The 23,212-nt window shown below is 42.8% G+C and overlaps 1 protein-coding gene across 1 annotated transcript; it reads left to right on the forward strand.

Annotated features, from left to right (window-relative positions):
* Window positions 1–203: 203 nt before the first annotated feature.
* On the forward strand, window positions 204–21,501 carry enpep (glutamyl aminopeptidase; the record flags this gene model as incomplete). The annotated part of the gene is made up of 20 exons (XM_080537524.1): window positions 204–826; window positions 5,208–5,349; window positions 5,839–5,973; window positions 6,861–6,981; window positions 8,235–8,389; window positions 10,556–10,669; window positions 13,130–13,264; window positions 13,554–13,619; window positions 13,936–14,001; window positions 14,123–14,283; window positions 14,521–14,603; window positions 14,824–14,960; window positions 15,456–15,511; window positions 15,686–15,836; window positions 16,071–16,144; window positions 16,416–16,520; window positions 16,761–16,931; window positions 17,419–17,559; window positions 17,890–17,971; window positions 21,352–21,501. 20 exons carry the CDS (start codon window positions 204–206, stop codon window positions 21,499–21,501), a joined length of 2,868 nt encoding a protein of 955 aa, XP_080393650.1.
* Window positions 21,502–23,212: the final 1,711 nt, after the last annotated feature.

Consider the following 23,212-nt stretch of genomic DNA (forward strand, 5'->3'; position numbering starts at 1 on the left):
GCATTAAAGAACAGGCCTTAGTGTGTTGTGAACTCTGATCTGTGGTCAGTTAAGTTTTAAATCAGCTAAGCCTCTCAGCGGTTTCTCCTGGAACTCTGATCTAGAAACAGCTGTCCTCGTTCTTGCCTTCTTGCCCCCCCCCTCGCACGGGGGAGTCTAGAGAGAGCAGAGGCCAGAGGGTGTGGAAGGGTGTGAAAGAAAACATGGAAAGCATGGCCTTGGAGAAGGAGGAGAAGCGCTACTGCATCCGCGGGAAGCACGTCGCCCTCATCTGCGCCGCCGTGGCGGTCTCGGCCCTCGCCGTGGGGCTTGGGGTGGGCCTCACGCGACCCGACGCGCCCACGACTGACCCGGCGCCCACGACTGACCCTACGGCGCCCCCGCCCGCCGACAGAGGGCCCTGCGCGCCGTCCAACGACACCGGTGGGGAATGGACGAATTTCCGTCTGCCCGACTACGTGAAGCCCGTCCACTACGACCTGCACCTGGAGCCCGACCTGACCTCCGACCTCTATGCGGGGAGCGTGTCCGTCCACCTGCAGGTCACCCGGCCCACGCGCCACCTGTGGCTCCACGTCAGGGAGACTTACGTCAGCGCCGCGCCCCGGCTGCTCCTGCAGGGCGCAGGAGGGTCTCAGAGGGAGGTGGCGGTGCGGAGCTGCTTCGAGTTCAGGCAGCAGGAGTACGTGGTGGTGGAGGCGCAGGAGGAGCTGCCCGCCACCCAGCCCGACGAGGTGTACGTCCTCAGCCTGGACTTCAAAGGCTGGCTCAACGGCTCTTTGGTGGGCTTCTACAGAGTCACGTACACGGAGAACGGGGTCCTCAAGTAAGTACGCGTGTGTGTGTGTGTGTTTGTGAGAGCAAGTATATAGACTGTCATTCTGTGTGCGCGTGCAGACAGTTACGCTATCCATTAAGCAGGCATCTATTGATGTGAGGGCCAAACACTGTCTGCCATCTCTGACTCAGTGCGGCGAAATTCCGTTTTGAAGTTCTAAATAACAGCATCCTCCCAAACAACGATATATATAACCCCCTAACCCCCTCGGAATGGACTTGCAGTGTCGGACATTGCTGTTGTGTTTCTGCTCATTTCCAAGAGGCAGAAGCAGAGACAAAGGCGTTTGTGACATGTGTGAGTGGACTGGGAGGGGTACCACTCCTCCTAGTACACCGTGGCAGAAACAACCGGTGTGTATGCAAGCAGAGTTTCGGGTTGGACATTTGGCATTTTAAAGACCACTTTTTACAAACCAAAACCACCCTGTAGTTGATTGATTTATTTGGGTAAAAAGTACAGACAGTACATCCCAGAGGATAGCACGTAAAAGCGTAACTGAAACACTTGTTTCCAACGTGGTCCTCATTGGTAGACAAAACAGCCAAGACAAGAACATACAAAAAACAATGCACCAAGAAACATACAGAGAGCATACAACATACATAAACATACAGAGAGCATACAACATACATAACATACAGAGAGCATACAACATACATAACATACATACATACATACAGAGAGCCTACCGTTAGGAAGCTTTTAGAAAGCTTGAATGTTACCTACTGGACCTATACAGTATTATTGGAAGTACAGTATATTGACATCTACATACAGTGTAAGAAGAAACTGTGGACAGCTTGAGACATCACAGCATATTTAGGGAAGACCGATTTACAGGGGCAGACAGAATTGAATGTGTACTTCAGCGTGGTTTTATAATACAAGTAAATCATTATCCATGTTGAAATGTATGTGTGCTGCAAGTCCTACTTTGAACCCTGAATTCATTTTATTAGATGTTTAATCTGAAGATGCCTCATGCCTCTGATATGTTGGAGAGGGAGGAGAGGGAGGAGAGAGGGAGGAGAGAGGGAGGAGAGGGAGGAGAGGGAGGAGAGGGAGGAGAGGGAGGAGAGAGGGAGGAGAGGGGGGAGAGGGTCTGCAGGACAACGTCAGACTGCCGGCCAAAATTCCTTTGTGGACAATTTAATTTTGGGAGCGAGTTTACAAGATGTAATCTTGTGTGACAAGTGTATGTGTGTGTGCATGTAAGTGTGCGCGTGCGTCTGTGTGCATGTGTGTGTGCGTGTGTGTCTGTGTGTGTGCATGTGAGTGTGCGTCTGTGTGTTTGTGCATGTGAGTGTGCGTGTGCGTCTGTGTGTGTATGTGTATGTGTATGTGTATGTGTATGTGTATGTGTATGTGTATGTGTGTGTGTATGTGTATGGGTATGTGTATGTGTGAACATGCGTTCTGGTAATCACAAGGAAACTCAGTTCTATTATCCAGACACACAGTTTGGGCTTTGTGAAGCTTTCATAATCCTTTATAAGATCTTTCACAAACCACTCATAAGAAAATGTTTTTACTGTATTAATGGTGACAAGAAAGCTGTGCTATATTTGAAACAAAAATGCAAGGACTTGTTTCAGTATAACCCGTTATATCATCATTTATCTGCTTATGAATGATTTGTGATGCATCTGTGTACTGCAGGCCTCATACACAGGTTATGAAGGCATCATGACCCTGTAAACACAATGTTCTCCATCCTTTGTTACGTTCAGGGTTGAGGTTAGGAGTTTAGGATGAAGGCTATTTTCTTTCGAAAACACATTTCAGCGTTCATCAATGACACATCGCTAATCAACTAACACAGCTTGTTTTGTGAGCATGCTAACAATGTCAAGTAAGGCAAGGAAAGGCAAGTTTATTTGTACAGCACATTTCATACAACAGGGCCATTCAAAGTGCTTTACACATACGTTATTTAAAAATACAGCAAGAGGAGCATAGTAAGAAAATAAAAATTACAATGAAATGAAGCATAAAAGAAATAAATTTAATTAAATAGAATAAAAGCAAATATAAGAAGTAAATAGATAAAACATTTAATAAGACAATAGTTAATGGAAAAAAGACATTGATAGAAGTTTTTGTGTTTAATCATAACTGCTGCAAAACATGAAGGTTTTTAGCTTAGATTTAAATATTTTAAGGGTTTGGGCCTGTTTGATTTCTTCAGGGAGTTTGTTCCAGGAGCATGCAGCAGCGTGACTGAAAGCTGCTGCACCGTGTTTTGTTTTTACTCTTGGAATGATTAGCTGATTAGTCTCAGGTGACCTTAGGGGCCTTGCGGGAATATAGGGTCGGAGGAGATCTGATATGTATTTTGGTCCAAGACCATTTTGTGATTTGTATGTAATTAGGAGGATTTTGAATTCAATTTTCTGACAGAATAGCCAGTGTAGGGATCTCAGGATTGGTGTAATGTGTTCAAATGTCTTTGTTTTTGTTAGGACCCTAGCAGCGGCATTTTGGATGAGCTGCAATTTACGAACAGCTCCTATAAATAGGCCTGTTAGTAGACCATCTCCTTTAGATAGGCCTGTTAGTAGACCATTACAATAATCAAGTCTACTCGAAACAAATGCATGGATGAGTTTTTCAAGGTCTTGCTTGGACATGAAACCTCTCATTCTTGTTATGTTTTTCAGGTGATAGTAGGCTGAAGTAGTGTTCTAGTTAACTAGGTAGCAGTGGGGATTAAATGACCAGACCGTGTCACATTTGGTATACGTTTATGATTGGTTAGGATTAGGGTTAAGGGGTGGAGTTATGGCAAGGACTAAGGTTAGGTTGAAGGTCAGAGATAGTGTCACAGCCAAACCAGACAAGCAGCATATTATACATTACAATTTGTATATAGTCACATACATGTTATTATACAACGGGTTGATCAGAACAAGACTTGTGAATAGGCGAGAGGAAACCCTGCTTTATTCCCTGATAGAGTAAAAGCTATGACACGTTTACCATACGTGTCAGTAATATCCCTGCATGAATTACGAAGATTTGTTTATCATGTTAACTTGACAAATCGTTTTGAGAACGATATTTGTTTTAACACAGGGCAGAAACTATCAACCACAATCTATCATGCAATAAATACTTAAGACATTGTTTTCTTCTCACAATCCTCTGTCTTGTTTTGTAAGCGTTGTATAAAAGCAATAAGCCACTCCAGTCTGTTAAGCTGGCCCAGCCATAGAACTTTGGTGGCCCTAAACAAGATTTTGAATGTGTGTGCAGTGGCCTTCTCAAGTACACAGCTAACCGCTTGGGGTGGCTGTGTCTCAGGAGGTAGAGGCTGTGTCTCAGGAGGTAGAGGCTGTGTCTCAGGAGGTAGAGTCGCCGCCTAATGATCACAAGGTCGGCAGATCGGCGGTTCAAGCCCCGGCTTGCCACATGTCGAGGTGTCCTTGGGCAAGACACTGAACCCCAAATTGCTCCCAGTGAGCGGGCCGGCGCCTTGCATGGCAGCTTGCCGCCATTGGTGTGTGAATGTGTGTGTGAATGGGTGAATGAGAGGCCGTTGTAAAGCGCTTTGGATAAAGGCACTATATAAGTGCAGTCCATTTACCATTTACATGCTGTCTAATGCTGTCTTAAAGCATGCCTGCAGATGTTGTCTTCGAGTGGGTAAATGTACACCAAATTCTGCGATTCAGAATATGTATTTTCAAAAAAAGCATAAGAAATGAACACCTTTGTAATGTCTCTTTTAGCTCCATTCGTCTCGTTCAGGACCATGTTCGCAAGGACAAACAGACTGAAGCTCAGCTTCTACCCCAGGGCCATTCAGGCCCTGAACACAGCAAAGACCTAGGTTCTAGGCCCTGGACAATCTAGACATTTGATGGCAGCTACTAGATTGAAATCAAGTGCAATACTGAAACACAACTGTGAACATTTCAAACCTGCAAACTGCGACACTTTAAATGAATGTGCAATAACACTATGTGCAATATGACAACCCTCGGGTACATAAGGTTCAGAGATAGGAAATGTTAGAATAGGTATAGCATAGCATAGAGTACAGCACAGTGTTTATTTGTATAGTATAGTATAGTGGACAGTGTACATAGCCTTTATTTATGTAAACCAGCTCTTTTCCCTTCTTGTTTTTAGTTTTCTTTCCTAGCACCAGGGGAGCCCCCCCTCCCAAATGTCGTTGTTTGGTACCTGTACTATATCAATGACAATAAAGACCATTCATTCATTCGTAGCGCCTCAACTCACTGATACTGACAGTGTTCACAATAAATTATTGCCTTCGAATTTGCACTTTCAATACCTTATATATTGATCTATCTATCTATCTATCTGCATGTAGCCACTGTATTTCTCTTTTTCTCTTCAGAAAAATTGCTGCCACTGACCATGAGCCAACAGATGCCCGCAAATCTTTCCCTTGCTTCGATGAACCAAACAAAAAGGCAACTTATAAGATCTCCATCACCCACGACAATGCCTATGAAGCACTTTCCAATATGCCATTGGAGGTATGTTAAGCAAAGAGAGAACAGTAACTGTCTTTATTTAAATGTATCATTATCGTCATTTTATCTTCATCAGGTAACGGCTGTGTTCTCCACTTTAAACGTGGTAGTGTAATCTGAATAATATGTGATGTGTTTACCTATTGAAAGCCATGACATTATTCTTATAATTGAATGAATGAATGAATGAATGAATGGACTTTATTGTCATTGCTACAGTACAGGTACCAAACAACGAAATTTAGGATGATATCCAATGATAATTGGATATCATTTCAGCTGTTACACATCAATAATATCCTTATCACTGAAACAACTTGAGGAGGTGAGGTTAGTTTCCATTAAACTCCCGTAGGTGTTGGGAGACCGAGAGAGGGGAGTGAGTGTTGGGAATGCAAAACCATGCGCCATCAATCTTCCCCCTCCGAGGTTCTCCTTGGTACGGAGAAACACACAGAACAGAGGATGACTGACGTCTTCATTAACCCACAGTTTGCCCCTGAACCACTTCCTGGAAATAAGATGAAGACCTCCTTCCTCCAGTCCGTTCCTATGAGCACCTACCTGGTGTGTTGGGCTGTTCACCAGTTTGCACATGTGGAGAGGACTTCCCTCCGCGGGATCCCTGTGAGTATCCTGACTTCCCTGGTTTACTGTGTATATCAATATCAATATATCTACTGATGTGAACTACATAAATAAACCCAAACCACATGGTCTAGAGAAAAGGTGCATGCCATTCTCAAGTCGCGCAAATGACAAAAAAAATCTTCTTTTCATTTATTTCATTTATTATTGTATTATTTATTTATTTAAAAAAAAAAACATATTACGAAAGTTTAAGTGTTGAAGAGCCCACTATAACCAATATATATATATATATACTGTATATATATATATATATATATATATATATATATATATATATATATATATATATATATATATATATATATATATATATATATATATATATATATATATATATATATATATATATATATAATATATCCCAATATAACAAACAACAGTTTTAGGATCACAAAACATTTTTTTTGTGTGAATTGGATTCACTGTATCACGTCCCGTCCTGCTTCCACCTGTCTCATCGACCCAGGTGCTGCTAACTGTGATACACCTGGGCCTATCCTATCACCTCACCACCTGACAATCAATTACACCTAAAACTAATCATTCTAATAACCAAAAACCATAAGAACAAAACATTTATTCATAACATAAATAAACCAAAAACATAAAATAAATATGAATCATGAAATATAAATACAACTCAAAACATTAAGCACAAATCATCCAAAATAAAGCCCAAAGTAAAAATGGCCATAACAGTAGTGTCTCCATTACATCTAACCAGTCTCAGTACGGACGATCACACGTGGTTTTCAGCTGCTAGTGACATGTCGAAAGGTAAATGTTTTGATGAGTTTCTGGAGATCCTTGGTGATGGGATGTACACACACTCGTACCATGTGTTCTCTCATGTTTCCCTGCAGTTGAGGATCTACGCCCAGCCTGCGCAGATCCACACAGCAGAGTACGCTGCGGACACCACCAAGGTCATCTTCGACTACTTCGAGGAGTATTTCGACATGCCATATTCCATCGCCAAACTAGGTAATTTGAGATTCACCCTGATATCATATATATACAGTATATATATATATATAATATTATTGATTAGGAAACAAACCATAACATTTTCTATTTGATTTGAAAGATGATCATGAAAGAAAGGTGTTGAAATGTGTCAGACTCACAGTGTGTGAGCCTTCATGAGTGCTAGTTTTGCTTGTTAAGCGTTATTAAGTAATAAAGCAAGTCTTATAGTTTTCGTGACTAGATTAATTCATATCACATTTTGCGCTGGTAGTTCTTAATTAATAAATACATATAAAAACATTACAGATTACAAACATAATAATATTCTGCACTTTATAGATGCAGCTATAGTGCATGGTGATGTATAGAGCATGTATTAATGCTATAACGCACAATGATGTACTATTATCTACTGATGTGAACTACATAAATAAACCAAAACCAGAGACAAGTGGACAGAAACGCTGTCCTCCCAGCTTGCATTAACACTACGACAGCCAGGCCTATTTTACCTACTAGTAGAGCCGCCCTGGGGGTCAAATAGACCCCCTTTTTAGAATGTAAATCTGCTATTTACACACAGAGATCACGAGAGGGCGCTTCTTTTTTTTGCCTGCCTCCTACACAGAAAAACTGCAAAACAGCTTTATACTATCTTATCCTGAAGTGATTTAGAGAATGTAAGGATACTGGGTGGTAGAACGCACATATCTAGGAAAAGTCATGAAAGGAGGGTCCTGATATTTGATCTAGTGCAAAGATCTAAAAAAAAAAAACTCACAGGGGTCTTCTAGTGTTAAAACACAGGCTGATGTTTAATGTGTGATTTCTAACCAAGCCCCAAGACATCGGACATGTCTAGTGAAAAGGTCCGCATGTCTGCAATTCTCAAGTCGCACAAACGACCAAAACAAGATTTCAGCAGGTTGGCTACTTGAAAAGATCTTGGTTCAAAAAAGATTGAACAATGAGCACCCCTGATATAGTCGAAACTGGCAACTGTTTTTTTTGTTTTTGGTAATCTGATCACAAAGTGACACTACAGTTTATTAGCGGGTTCTAGGGCATCAAAATTGCATTTCCTTGAAACTGCGTTCACTGATAGCGTGTATGTGTAATTATGTGTATTTCTATATCTTATGCTTACCCAATCTAAAAGCTCACGGCACGTGCCTGCTGCATTGTAAGGTGCTGTGAATGTTCATAATGCAATATTCCACTTCATAAGAGGCCTTCTCAGGTACATTGTCACCCTTCTTCTCAACCAGATAAGATCGCCATCCCTGACTTTGGCACAGGAGCGATGGAGAACTGGGGCCTCATCACCTACAGGGAGACCAACCTCCTGTATGACGTGAACGAGTCCTCCTCCGACAACAAGCAGCGCGTGGCCAGCGTCATCGCACACGAGCTGGTCCACCAGGTGAGAAACGTCCTTCCTATGGATCAATGAACTGCTCCTCCTGAGACATCTACTGCCCCCCCAGCACTGCGTCTCCCGCTTTTCCCCTTTACTGTGTCCCCCAAGACTTCTACTGCCCCCCTTGTACTGTCTCTCTGTTCTCCAGTGTCTAGATATATATAAAACATTAAAATAAAAAAAATAAAAAGTGTTCCTTCTATCTCTGAGACTGCCAGTGGCCCCGGGCCTGAGCTGGATTACTCTTCCTGCTACGACTGGTGGATTGATGATTCACTTGCTTAGTCAAATGTATTGATTGTAAGTCGCTTTGGAATAAGCTAAATGCCAAAAATGTAAATGTTAATGTAAATCAAGCTGTGAACATTTTGCAAGTAATCAACCTGACCCTCTGTCCAATTCACTAGTACAGCACTTTATACACATTTGTGTGTGTGTGTGTGTGTGTGTGTGTGTGTGTGTGTGTGTGTGTGTGTGTGTGTGTGTGTGTGTGTGTGTGTGGTGGGGGGAGGGTGGGTGCAATACAATTCCACAAGAGGAGGCCGAAGTTCAATCATCCTTAAATTATATTACTAGAATGTTCCTCGGCGATCAGAGTCCAAATATAACAACACAGAGAGGAGAGAACAGTCCTTTGTTCCGGCCAATCAAGAGCTTGAAAGGTTTGATGTCGACCGTGCGGTTCCTCCCGGTTGTCAAAGGAAGCCTTGTGAGGACGCCAGCCTGCCAGTTATCTCTCTTATCATCCCATAGATGATCTCTCTACTGTCAGAGGTGATAAGAGACTGATTGGGTCAGTCCATAAAGTGTTATGAACTGTCCAAGGTTACATGGTTGAGGGACTAGTGGGAAACTGCTGTTACAGGAAGACAATGTTCTGAAAACATCTTTCTACTCGTACAAAATGTGACTTGCATTTACATTTTTGGCATTTAGCAGACGCCTTTACCAAAGCTTACAACTTACAACAAATACATTTGACTAAGTAAGTGAATCATCTCTCCACCAGTCAGAGCAGGAAAGGTAATCTATGCTCAGGCCTGGAGCCATTGACAGTCATCGTGCTAGAAGAAGGAAGTACATTTTTTAAATAAAAAGGTTGTCAAAGGAGCCTTAGTTATCTGCCAGCCTGCCAGTTATCTCTCAAGGCTTTTATGATGATGTGCAACACCACCAGGCCCATATCCCATAGATGATCTCTCTACTGTCAGAGGAGATAAGAGACTGATTGGGCAGCTTGCCGCCATTGGTGTGTGAACGTGTGTGTGAATGGGTGAATGAGAGGCCGTTGTAAAGCGCTTCGGAATAAGGCGTTATATAAGTCAGTCCATTTACCATTACCATTTACAACAAATACATTTGACTAAGTAAGGGAATCATCTATTCACCAGTCAGAGCAGAAAAACGTAATCTATGCTCAGGCTTGGGGTTAGGGTTATAGGCAGGGGCAGTCATCGTGCTAGAACAAGGAAGTTCTTTTTTTTCTATTTTTTATGACACTGGGGAAACAGTACAGGGGGGTAGTAAATCTCAGGAGGGACATTTAAGGTTTATTAACTTAGTTTACGATCTTTTTTAATGATCTTTTTTTTTAGGGTTAGGGTTAGTTAGGCTAACTCTTCTAACCCTAACCCTTCTAACCTTAACTCTTCTAACCCTAACTCTTCTAACCCTAACTCTTCTAACCCTAACCCTTCTAACCCTTCAACTGACCACCTCGTGTCTACACACGGTCGCTTTGATGCCAATTACAGATGTAAAGCTTCCTACAAAAAAAAACGGCAAAACTTTCCATTGTACACATCGTTTGAATTCAGGACATATTTCAAAGCCGAATCAATGCTTCAAACTAAAACATGTAAGGTTGCGTATCCTGTAAAAACTCTCCTGCCTTCTAACATGGAACCTTAGTTTTCATCACGCACTAATGACATTTTAACCATTTAGCAGACACTTCTATCCAAAGCAACACAATTAGAGATCACAGGGACAGTCTCCTTAGGGTAATTAAGAGCTAAGTGCTTTACTCAAGGCCACACTAGTGGTGGTGTTCCCAGGTGGGATTTGAACTCATGACCTTCTCATCACCTGTCCAACTCACTATCCACTAGAGACCACCACTATCGCAGCTTCATCAGTTCTCATGTTTGTGACATTTCCCTGCTGTAGTGGTTTGGGAACATCGTGACCATGGACTGGTGGGACGACCTGTGGCTTAACGAGGGCTTCGCCAGCTTCTTCGAGTACGTGGGCGTGGAGAAGGCCGAGCCCACCTGGATGATGGTGAGTGTTTCTTTAGTGGTCGCCATCAGCATGACTATAGAAGGTTGTTATAACAGTTGACCTGACAATTTTAGTTAGTGTGGGGTTGGTTTAGTCAGTCTTTAGTCAAGTTACCGTTACAAGCGCTACATGCATCAAACATGAACCCTTTTTTGTTATACACAGGTGAATAGAATATTGTAATATTATAGCATTGCACAACAGACGAAATGAGTACACCAAGGACATGTGTTGCAATTCAGGAGGTACTGTATTGTCACAATAAACAAAGAACTCTCAAAACATCAACTCAACAGTTCATCAAAGCCCTAAAAGTTCAGTTCAGCTCAATCACAGTCAATTGTATCTCACCCCGGTCCCACACAACGAACGCAAGACTTACAGTTTTAACAGTCTGTCAGTCCGATAGCTTAGTGGTGTCGGGTTACCCACGCTGCTTAAGATGAGCCACTACTGCTCTCTCCCCAGCTCCGGTGTAAGCGTATGACATTCCACGGCCTTATATCCAACCGTATCCTTACGGTGTATCCTTACGGGGCATTGTATCAAAAAGTATAATCCAGCTCTTCGCGGTCCGAGTAGGCTAAAACATACCGAGACGCAGACAGCGAACGCGAACTGCGGCACAAACACGACGGACGGAATGTCATGACAACTCATCCTAACTGCATACGTCATTGACAATGATCGATTAGTAGAAAAGGTGGGACAACATTTGACTATTTGTAAGCATAGTGGCGACAGATACAGGGGCTATTCTGATGTTGTTCACTATTCGTCAGTTACATAATATGTAAGGAGGGGGGGGGGGTGGGCAGCGGACCCAGGGGCGGCGCAGGATGGAGGAATAACAGCAGGCAACCGTTGGCACGACTACGGACTAGAACAGAAAAACAGAACAGAAAACCAGAACAGAAGGCCACAGGAAGAAACATGACTTCCTGTCTACCCAGAACCACCGGCTAGCACCGCTCCCAACTCCCCGTGCAAGGCAGAACAATAACAAACCAGGAACACACACTTATATAGAACTGACAGAGAGATCTCCCAGCAGGGAGTGCTGGGAAGTGAAGATATGAATAGACAAGGTGCCAAACACACACAGGTGACACGCATCAAGTCCACATCAAGAAGAGGAACAGAGGGTGTAGTAATGTCCCAGGGCCACCAGGGGCCGCCAGAGGGAGGCACCAAGGAGCCGCCAACCGTAACAACGTGTGACACGTTCTGGTGCATGTCAGCATTCCATTTAATGTTTGGACTTTTCTTTAAAAAAATGTGAATACAATTCCCCGTTGTTGAAAATCAATGACACATCGCTAGTCAACTAACACAGCTTGTTTTGTGAGCCTGCTGACAATGTAAAGTAGTGTTCTAGTTAACTAGGTAGTAGTGGGGATTACTCACCCAATCCATTGCATTGCAGTATTTTGGCTTGACTAGCGAGTTTGTGTTGTGATTCTCAACAACGTTGAAACGTATTTCTGTGTTTCAAAATAAAAGTCTGAACATTTTGATTGGTTGCCGATATGCGGACCAAAACACTAGAACGTGTCACATGCTTATTCTACCAACCTTTATTACAGACACATTTTCAGGAGACTGATTGGCCTCATTAGCCTATACCTATTAGTCTATTAGTGATGTTAACCAACATTATACAACAGTTAGTTCCGACCAAGTAATTTAATTGGACAAGAGGCATTCCATGAGTGCTGATCTACAGTATAACAGCACTGGGACTTTTAACTATATGTATCACTCCGAAATGACCGTTAATACAAAGTAGCTAGCCTGCAGATGTTTGTGTTCAGGTTACTAGGCAACAGTCCAGTTGCGGAACAATTTTTTGTTGACGGAGCCAAAATAAATGATTAAATAAACAAACAAATCATAATCTGTTGTCACGTATTACCGTTAACTAATAAATTGCGCTGTAGAACTGTTGTATAAAAGCAATATCACACTCGAGGTCGTCCTCGTACCCACGAGCGAATCACAGCCGTGCTGATATTCAGTATAACAGCACTCCCTCTCGTGTGATATTGCTTAAGTATCCAGCAACCTAGATACAGTATTAGTCAGCAAAAAAAACCTGTAAGGAATTGGTTGTGTTTAGGATCTGCTTTCTTTCTGCATTTTATTGTCATATACTGGAATACAGGGGAGGTATCTACAGTGTAATGAAGTTGTAGGGTTACGGTTAGCATTACGTTTAGGGATAGCTTTACAGGCAACAAAAAGAGCAGCCTATGACAATTTCGATAGGCCGTGTATCTAGCCACTGCCATTTTTTTATTTCATTTTTAATTGAGTCACTTCAGGAAGTGAATTGAGATTCTAAATCAAGAATTGAAAATGTTGCACTGAAAATATATGAATATTATATGTCTTTTTTTTGTTCTCTTACTCTAAACCCCTGCATAACCTATATTGCACATCTACTTTGGTCTTCAACAGCGGGACATCATGATCATCAGTGACGTTCTTCCTGTCATGGTGAACGACGCCCTGCTCTCCTCCCATCCAATCATTGTGGACGTGTCAACGCCTGCTGAGATCACCTCTGTGTTCGATGCCATATCCTACAGCAAGGTAGATCACCTCTGTGTTCGATGCCATATCCTACAGCAAGGTAGCGTGTCATGACAGAAGATGCTTCGAATGGCTATTCGCACAGCCAATTGAGTTGGCTGTTGATGTTCATTTAATTATAATGTCACTGACAGTTTGCAGAACCAATCATTTAACACTCGAACAGCCATGAGGGGAGAAATATGTTATATCTTTGCACTCGATCAAATTTCAGGACATACATCATGTTTGGTCCCCTGAACCAGGGGAACGCTGCATAACAAGTGTTTCCCTGTTACTGTTTCTCCAGGGAGCATCTATCCTCAGGATGTTGGAGAACTGGATGGGTCGAGAGAACTTCAGAGACGGCTGCCGAGTCAGTTACCATTCTACCCCTGACAGCAGAATATCAACTTAACTCAATTGTATCACATTGACACTTTGATTCTTTTTAAAAATTATTGTACAATTGAAATGTCATATTGTCGCCCCCTCAATGCAGACTCAAACGACTTAACAGTCTTGAAACATGGTCCATTTGAAAGCCTGAAATGTGAAAAGGGATTAATCTTGTAGCAATCCCACAGCGATAATAAAAAAGAAAAAAAAAGAATTTGGAAGCCAAAAAACTGCTTGAATTCTGGCCCATGATGGTGATGAGTAATCAGACTCCATGACCTTTAACCCAACAGGCATATTTGAAAGCGTACCCATTTCAGAACGCCAAAACAGCAAACTTCTGGCAGTCCCTCGCTGACGTAAGTTTTTGTCATATTTTCTTTATATATCATGTCCCAAATGTCTCTAAAAATCCATCCATCCATCCATCCATCTATATGTGTGTTTGTGTGTATGTGTAAATACTTTATACATTTACAGGTGAGCGGGTTGCCTGTAGCAGATGTAATGAACACATGGACCCAGCAGATGGGCTACCCTGTGCTGCACCTGTCAGTTGTGAACAATGAGGCCAAAGTCACACAGAGCAGATTCTTACTGGACCCTGACGCTGACGCCACCACGCCCCCCACAGCACTTGGGTCAGCAAACACACATGTTCAGAACCCTTTACACTGTTAAAAGTTCTCTCTCTTTACACTGTTAAAAGAAAGTGTTTTGCAAAAACTACAAACTGTTGGCAACTGAGTTGGCACCAATTGACCTTTTTGCGGGGGGGGGCAAGCACACTTCATAATTTCCACAGGAATTGTCCCTGTCTGGTTACCAATCAGTGACAGCAGTTTTCAGTTGGGTTTTAATAGATGTTTCTTTTACAGCTACAAGTGGACCATCCCTCTGACGTGGCACACTGTGGCTACTAACACGAATAAGTCTGCCATATTTGACAAGTCTGTTTCAGGTGAGGTAGTTCAACGTAGTACACTTACATTTACATTTACATTTGTATGTACATTTACATTTACATATGTACATACTACATTTACTTACATTTACATGATCAACCTCTTGACTTGTTTGACATTCCTACCTCAGCCTCTGATGACGTGATGCGTCTAAATTGAAAATCAAATGTATTTAGTTTGCTAACCATACTTTATATCTCACACACTGATATCTAGAGTTCATCATACCTGGCTATTCCCTCGCTACCGACGGACTCTTAAAGGTCAACGATGATCACATCGGCTTCTACCGCGTCAACCACGACGAAGACATGTGGAGCTCCATCAGCCTGCAGCTACAGACAGACCACACGGTACAGAGATCCTATCTATGTCAGTTATCAGTGATTGGAATTATGTCATATCATAAGATAATAAAACTCCTCCCCAAAAAAGTTCGGAAACTTTATTTTGGTCGATTATTCCTCCCCTTTACTAATACCAATTGGTATTGTATTTGATATGGTTGGAAAGCCTGATTAGTCACCTTTACAACGAGGTACAACTTGTAAGGAGCATGCATTCGTGGAATGAGCAACACAGCTATGAAGAATATTGCAAAAATTAAAATGTTTGGGCTGCTACCCACACGTTTAGCTGTGTTACTCATTCCACGAATGTATGATCCTTCCAAGCTGTAGGTAAAATGTCCCATCTAGCCAGATCTTTCTTTATCTCAGTTATCTATTTCCCATAGTTTGCTTCAAATAGCTGTGATGTATTTGGCGTAATAATAATGCCCAAGTATCTAAACCCTTGATCAGTCCTTCGTTTGTTTTCTATTTTGACTGCCACACTTTTCTTACTAGGAGTTTGACGCAGCCGATCGAACCAGTTTCGTTGACGATGTCTTTGCTCTGGGGAGGTAGGTCCACACTGCATACCATCACCTTTATGATTCAGATGAAACCCTCAGAGAATAGAACGTGTTGACATGCTCAGGTGATAAGTGCCACTCTTGTCTCCTTCTGTCAGTACTGACTTGTTGTCAAGCTTTAGAAAACAGAGAAACAGACCAGCTTGTGATTGGCTTTATCAGGGCAGATGTGGTCGATTACGCCAACGCGTTCAACCTGACTAAATACCTGGCCAACGAGACTGAATACATCGTCTGGGATCGCGTGTCCTCTTCCATCTCCTATGTGAGAAACATGCTGTTAGACGACAACACCCTCTACCCAAAGTTTCAGGTGAGTGGGACGTCTGACCTGTTTTATAGTTGCTTTATTACGCCCTCTGTTGACCGACCAGTACACTTTTGAGAGTAATCTTGTTCATATGCAGTATGAAGACATGCTTGTCACTTTGTCACTTTTTATCCTGAATCTTAGCCTATTGCCTTATTGTCTTGTGTTGTAAAGTCAGTTACTCTCTTACACTTGTGTAATGTGACGTAACAATAAAACTTGAAACTTTTCCTATAGACGTTATTCCGTGAGCATGTCCGGCCGATCGCCACACAAGTGGGATGGGATGACGTTGGTACCCAGACACAAAGGTAGGTGAGAGAGAGAGAGAGAGAGAGAGAGAGAGAGAGAGAGAGAGAGAGAGAGAGAGAGAGAGAGAGAGAGAGAGAGAGAGAGAGAGAGAGAGAGAGAGAGAGAGAGAGAGAGAGAGAGAGAGAGAGAGAGAGAGAGAGAGAGAGAGAGAGAGAGAGAGAGAGAGAGAGAGAGAGAGAGAGAGAGAGAGAGAGAGAGAGAGAGAGAGAGAGAGAGAGAGAGAGAGAGAGAGAATATGAACAGTATTTGATGGGTTAACCATGTGTCCAGGCTGCTACGTGAGACGGTCCTGGAGATCGCTTGTCAGATGGGAGATCAGGAAGTCCTGGATGAGGCCTTCGCCATCTTTGACGGATGGATTAAAGGAACCATAAGGTAATTATTATTATCTGTGAATTAAACAAGTTGACTGTTGATTTTAGGAACATTTCATCTGGTGTCATTGGAGGAAGACAAAAATTGGGATGCATCTGTCTCTTAATTATGTGTGTGTGTGTGTGTGTGTGTGTGTGTGTGTGTTATGTAAACTGAGTCACTGTAAACTGCCTTGGTGACTAAATAAAGACTAATAAAGACTAATGAAGACTAATGGTGTCTTGACCTTCTGACATGCAGCAGTGTGGCGGTGAACCTGCGTCTGCTGGTGTATCGCTACGGTATGAAGGACGCCTCCGAGGACAGCTGGAACATCATGTTCACCAGATACCAGGCTGCCACCCTCGCCCAGGAGAAGGACAAGCTCCTGTACGGCCTGGCCTCGGTGGAGAACGTCCTCCTTCTGGACAGGTAAACACCAGATCATTATGTTCTTCATCAAAAGAAAAGTGGTGCAATATGTTTTATTGGCAAGTGTGTGATATAAAAAAAAGACATTCTCACAACAGTGCTATTTTATTCAGCCGGGAAACGTTTAGGTTTTTTTTCGGTTTGAGATTGCTTCCATTGTAACAGGCAAACTGAATCGAGCACAGCTAAGTATTTTTAAAATGATTTTAAATATTGTTTGAACCCAGGTCTAAGGGCCGCTACATCATTTGTGGGGGACAACATGTTTACTGTATACTTGTTACTAGTGAAATCCAGACCTGGATTCAAACTGTATTTAAAATCATTACAAAATACTTGTAATACTAGCTGTGCTCGATTCAGTTTGCAACAAACGCTTTTCAAAATAAAAGTCCCTACAACATTATGCCTAGGCAACACAATTATTTTACCATGAATAAATCACAGAACATGAAATAAAGTGTACTGTTACTGTTTTACTTTGCAGGTTATTGGAAGCAGCTAAAGATGACAGTGTGATCAGGAGTCAGGATCTCTTCACGGTGGTCTACTACGTGTCTCTGAATCCCTACGGCAAAACCATGGCATGGGACTGGGTCACCCTCAACTGGGATTATCTGGTGAATAGGTGAGTCAACTCACTGAGTCAGTTCCCGGAGTCGGAATGAAAAGTCAATGGTAGTGATTTATGTTTGAACTGTGAGTCACTGAGCCAAATGTGGCTGAATCTAGAGGTGTTACCGTGTCACTGAGAATTCCCCTAAACACTAAAACTCAATTTGCTCCGCTATGCCGTTTGCCATGTCGCCAGGTCGCCATGCTGTTGATTCATCCTGAGGCTTCCCTTTCAAGACTGCTGGGGATGACAGATCTGTCTGTGGATCATTCAGACAGGCCTCTCTCTCTCTCTCTGAGTGAATCGTGTCACAGTGTTTAACGTTGAGTTGTTTTGTTACAGATACACCATCAATGACAGGAACTTGGGGAACCTGCTGACACGAATCACCACTACCTCCAACACAGACCTGCAGTTGTGGCAGGTTAGTACCAGACATCACCACTACCTCCAACACAGACCTGCAGGGTTAGGGTTAGGGTGGCAGGTTAGTACCAGACACTTCTACCTGCCAGTTTCAGGTATGACAGGGTGGTGAAAAGGGCAATTCTCAAGTCGCGCAAATGACCAAAAAAGCTTCTTTAATAATTCATATTAAAAGTTTAAGTGTTGAAGAGCCCACTCAATATAACAACAGTTTTAGGATCACTAAATACTACTAATTTGTGAATTGGATTCACTCTATCGTCTGCCATCATGCTTTGGGTAAGTGATACATGGCTTGTAAACAAACTTACGTTTTAGGACATGTTCAAAAGCAAGGACTGTGTGATCATCTAGTTATGTGTAGTTACAGTATGTGTTTTTAGCATGTTGATGTTCTATCAGCATGTTGTGATGAGCTAAACATGCAGTTAGACGTTCATAGCGATGTTCTGTCTTAGCTGCTAGCTAGCTACCAACGCCATGGTCGCAAACACGTCTGTTTTTATTCAGATTCTCTGGTATTTGGTTTGAGGTGTACCTACATTCTTCTTCAACTATGAATCTGTACTTTCATAATCTGTAAAGAACTGAACAATTACCTTGGGGCCTTTTTCACCAGACCCTGTCACCTATGCTGACTGACCGTGTTTTGTGTGGTTGCGTTTGAAGTGTTTCTGAAAACCATTTATTTGCAAAAATGTGAATGTTTTGGCATGTAGGGGAACCCTCTGAATAACCCTTTGGGGCCATGTTAAGCCCTTTCCACACACCGTTCTAAATGAGACCCAAAAGGGTTTTACTTGAAACCTAAAAGGTTTTTCTACGGGTCCCCTACAGGGACAATTGAAGAACCCTTTTTTTTCAAAGAGTGTACATTGCAGTCGCCTTACTCCAATGTTTACGTACTGACCAAGGTTTGCTTACCATATGCGACACAGTCTGATCATTTGGTCCGCATGTCGGCAACCAATCAAAATGTTCAGACTTTTCTTTTGAAACACGGAACTACATTTCAACATTGTTGAGAATCACAACACAAACTCGCTAGTCAAGCCAAACTACTGCAATGCAATGGATTCGGTGAGTAATCCCCACTGCTACCTAGTTAACTATAACGCTACAGGCTCACAAAACAAGCTTGTGTTAACTTGTGTCATTGATTTTCAACAACGCGGAAATGTATTCACATTTTTTGAAAGAAAAGTCTGATCATTACATCGGATCCCGACATGAGGACCAAAGCATTAGAATGTGTCACATATCATCCACTGCACAGTAAAGAAATCCCACTTTCAGCTAAAATGCAGTATAACTTCTACAGAAATTACTATTTTCGGGACTCAAATCATGACGAAGCTTACAAAATGATATTTTTTCACCTGTAAATGGTTTTTTCCATTTCCATTTTTGGCATTTAGCAGACGCCTTATTCCAAAGCGACTTACAATCAATACATTTGACTAAGCAAGTGAATCATCAATTCACCAGTTGTAGCAGGAAGAGTAATCTAGCTCAGGCCAGGGGCCATTGGCAGTCGTCGTGATAGAAGATTTTTTATTTTTTTATTTTTAATACAGACACTGGAGAGACAGTATAAGGGGGGCAGTAGAAGTCTTAGGAGGCACAGTATAGGGGAGAAGCAGGTGTCTCAGGAGACGCAGTGCTGGGAGGTAGTAGATGTCTCAGGAGGAGCAGTTAAGGTGTAGAATGAAGAGATGGGTCTTCAGTCTCCGACGGAAGATGGGTAGTGACTCTGCAGTTCTGACAGCCGTGGGAAGCTCATTCCACCAGCGGGGAGCCAGTGTCGTGAAGAGACGTGATCGGGCACCGTGACTGCCGCATTGGCGTAGAGGTGGTGGGGCCAGTCGGCCAGCAGAGGTGGAGGAGCGGAGTGCACGGGCTGAAGTTTGGGGGGTGACCATTGCCTGCAGGTATGCAGGGGCTGTCCCTTTTGCTGCCTGGTAGGCCAGCACCAGGGTCTTGAATCTGATGCGAGCTGCTATCGGGAGCCAGTGAAGGGTGCGGAGGAGGGGGGTAACATAACAACATTTGGCAGCAGCATTCTGGATGAGTTGCAGAGGTCTGATGGCGGAGGCGAGGAGCCCGACCAGGAGTGCATTGCAGTAGTCAAGGCGGGAGATGACCAGTGATTGGGTCAGGAGTTGCGCTGCTTCTCTGGTGAGGAATGGTCGTATACTTCTGATGTTGTACAGGAACAATCTGCAGGAGCGTGCTGTCGCTGCGATGTTCTCCGCACAGGATAGGTGGTTGTCCAGGATCACTCCAAGGTTCTTGGCTGTCAGGGAGGGGGTTACAGTAGAGTTCTCCACTGTGATGGAGAAGTCTTGGAGAGGACAGGCTTTCCCAGGGAGGAAGAGGAGCTCAGTCTTGTTAAGCTTGAGCTTGAGATAGTGGGCTGACATCCATGTAGAGATGTCAGCTAGACATGCAGAGACACGTGTTTCCACATGTAGGACCGTCAGAGTACAGGAAAAGTTGAGTGTCATCTGCGTAGCTGTGGTAGGAGAACCCATGTGAGGAGATTACCGAGCCAAGAGACTTGGTAGAGAGGGAGAACAGTAGGGGCCCTAGGACAGAGCCCTGGGGTACCCCAGTGGTGAGGGTTCATGGAGAAGACAGCGATTCTCTCCAAGTCACCTGGTAGGAGCGACCCACCAGGTAGGAAGCAAACCTGTGCGGTGCCAGAGATGCCCAGTTCTGAGAGGATGGAGAGAAGGATCTGGCGGTTGACGAAGGCAACAGACAGGTCCAGGAGAATGAGAACAGAGGAGAGGGAGGAAGCTTGAGCAGAGTGGAGGGCCTCCGTGACAGCAAGGAGAGCAGTCTTGGTGGAGTTGAAGCCGGATTGGTGAGGATCCAGATGTCCCATCTTCTGGAGATAGTCAGTGAGTTGTTTAGAAGCAGAACGTTCAAGGGTTTTGGAAGGGAACGAGAGAATGGATACCGGTCTGTAGTTGTGGACAGAGGACAGGTCAAGTGTTGGTTTCATGAGGCTTGACTCTGGGTGTCTTGAAGGCAGCCGGGACAGATCCTGTGGATAAGGAGGAGTTGATCACGATGGTGAGGTAAGGAAGGATGTCGGAGGAAATTAATTGGAGAAGAGGGGAGGGGATGGGATCGAGAGGGCAGGTGGTTGCCCACTTGGATGTGATCAGTGTGAGAATCTCCTCAGGGGAGAGGGAGGAAAAAGATAGAAGCCCTCCCTGTGTGCGACGGGGACACAGCACTGTTAAACACAGACTACCAGAGTGTCATAGTAAAACGTTTAGGAATAAACGTCTTGCTTTACTGTATACATGTTTTTCATTGGAGTGGGCCTTGAGAACAGTGTGTGTGTGTGTGTGGTTTGTGTTGTAGATGGAGCACTTCTTTGCGCTCACCCCTAACGCCGGGGCTGGGGAGATGTCCAGGCTGCAGGCTCTGGAGACGGCCAGGAACAACATCGAGTGGGTCAAGAGGAACAAGGCGGAGATCGCCTCATGGTTGCAGAGCAACGTTGGTTACTGATGACCGCAAGGAAACTGAAGCCTCATCGTAGGCCCAGCTCAGAGACAACCATAGCCCTCAACTCTAGCCTAGCTTACAACTCCCCATTCCTTTCAGATCTTTTTTTTTTGTTGCAATTTTCTTTTTATTCAACAATAAGAACAATAATACAACAATTCAACATCAACAAAAACAACCAAAAGAAAAACATTAAAAGGAAAAGAAAAGGCTACTGCTGTCATGTCTCAAGTCTGTGTCAATTGCCATAGAGTCCACTTCATCCATTTGTTGTCCATCTGTGGTCCTAAAAGTCGTAGTCTGTGAGTCAGTCTTTCCATAACATGGATTTCCCCCACTGTGTCTACCCATTGGGCCTGAGTGGGTAGGTCTTCCGTACCCCATTTCCTTGTGATAGCCTTTTTCCCCAATCCTTTCAGATCTTTAAGTGTCCTTTCACTTTTTCACATGAAAAGCTGAGCTGAGCTGCAGTTTATTCCAGAAAGTGGATCCATCTTGTCAGCCCTTGTTCACTCCCTTCACTCCCTCTGACAGGACTGGGAAGGTGTAGGCGTAATAGCGAACACTTAGTGGGGCCCAGTCAGTCCTATCTGCATACATACAGGTATGAGGGGAAGTGAATGAGAGAGATGCTGAGAGAACTTTCTGGAATGGAATGCAGCCATAACAGGTTTGAGAGTAGGGTAAAAACAGTGGATTGGTTTTCCATCACAGAATAAAACATTATGTTGTTGTTATGGTTGATATTTGCTTTGGCCAATAAAGCATAATTGAATTGAATCAAACACATCACGTACAGATCACATCACGTACAGATCACATCACGTACAGATCACATCAGGTATAGCATTTCTTAAGTAGTGCCAAGTTATTCAGTGCCTTCCTTTCATATCTTATTTTTGTAAAATTAAGAACAAATTAACAATAGAGTTGTTTTTTTTGCTTACTTATTGGTATCGTTGTACCGCATTGAATATGATTGAATTGTTATATTGATTTGTATGTAATAATAATAGTAATAATAAGAATATGAATACGAATAAGAATAATAAAAATAAAAATAAGACTAATGTGTATGTGTATTTATAAATTATATTCCAAACAATGCAACATTTAGAAATTACAGAATTATAGAAATAATAGTACTGCTTATTATCATTTCAAATGTCTTAAAGGGGCACTTTCTAACATGACAACACTGGTAGGGTTCTGGAGATATTGAATATGAGATTAAAAGTGTAAAAATTTCAGATTTCGGTTATGATGATGATGTATGTGTTATATGGAGAAGAGAATACATAACACTTAATTTAATACACAGAAACATACTTTATTGTTTGTTTTACGCTAGTATTACTAGTCATACATGTCTGTGGAGCCATAAGAGAGTTTACATGGTAAACCCTGTCATATCAAATGAAAACCCAGTTAACATATAATGTATGTGTATCTCAAAAGTGAGTACCGGTACACCCTTTAGATTTTTGCAAATATTCTGTCATATCCTTTCAGGGGATAACACTAACTTAATGAAACTTTGATATAACTTAAAGTAGTCAGTGTGCTGCTTGAATAACAGTATAGATTTATTGTCCATTGAAAATTACTCAGTACACAGCTGTTAATGTCTAAACAGCTGGCAACACAAGTGAGTACACCCCATAGTGAACATGTCTAAATTGTGCCCAAAGTGTCAATATTTTGTGTGACCACC

The sequence above is a fragment of the Nansenia antarctica genome (genome assembly GCF_963989245.1).
Source record: "Nansenia antarctica genome assembly, chromosome: 8".
Classification (NCBI taxonomy): Eukaryota; Metazoa; Chordata; class Actinopteri; order Argentiniformes; family Microstomatidae; genus Nansenia; species Nansenia antarctica.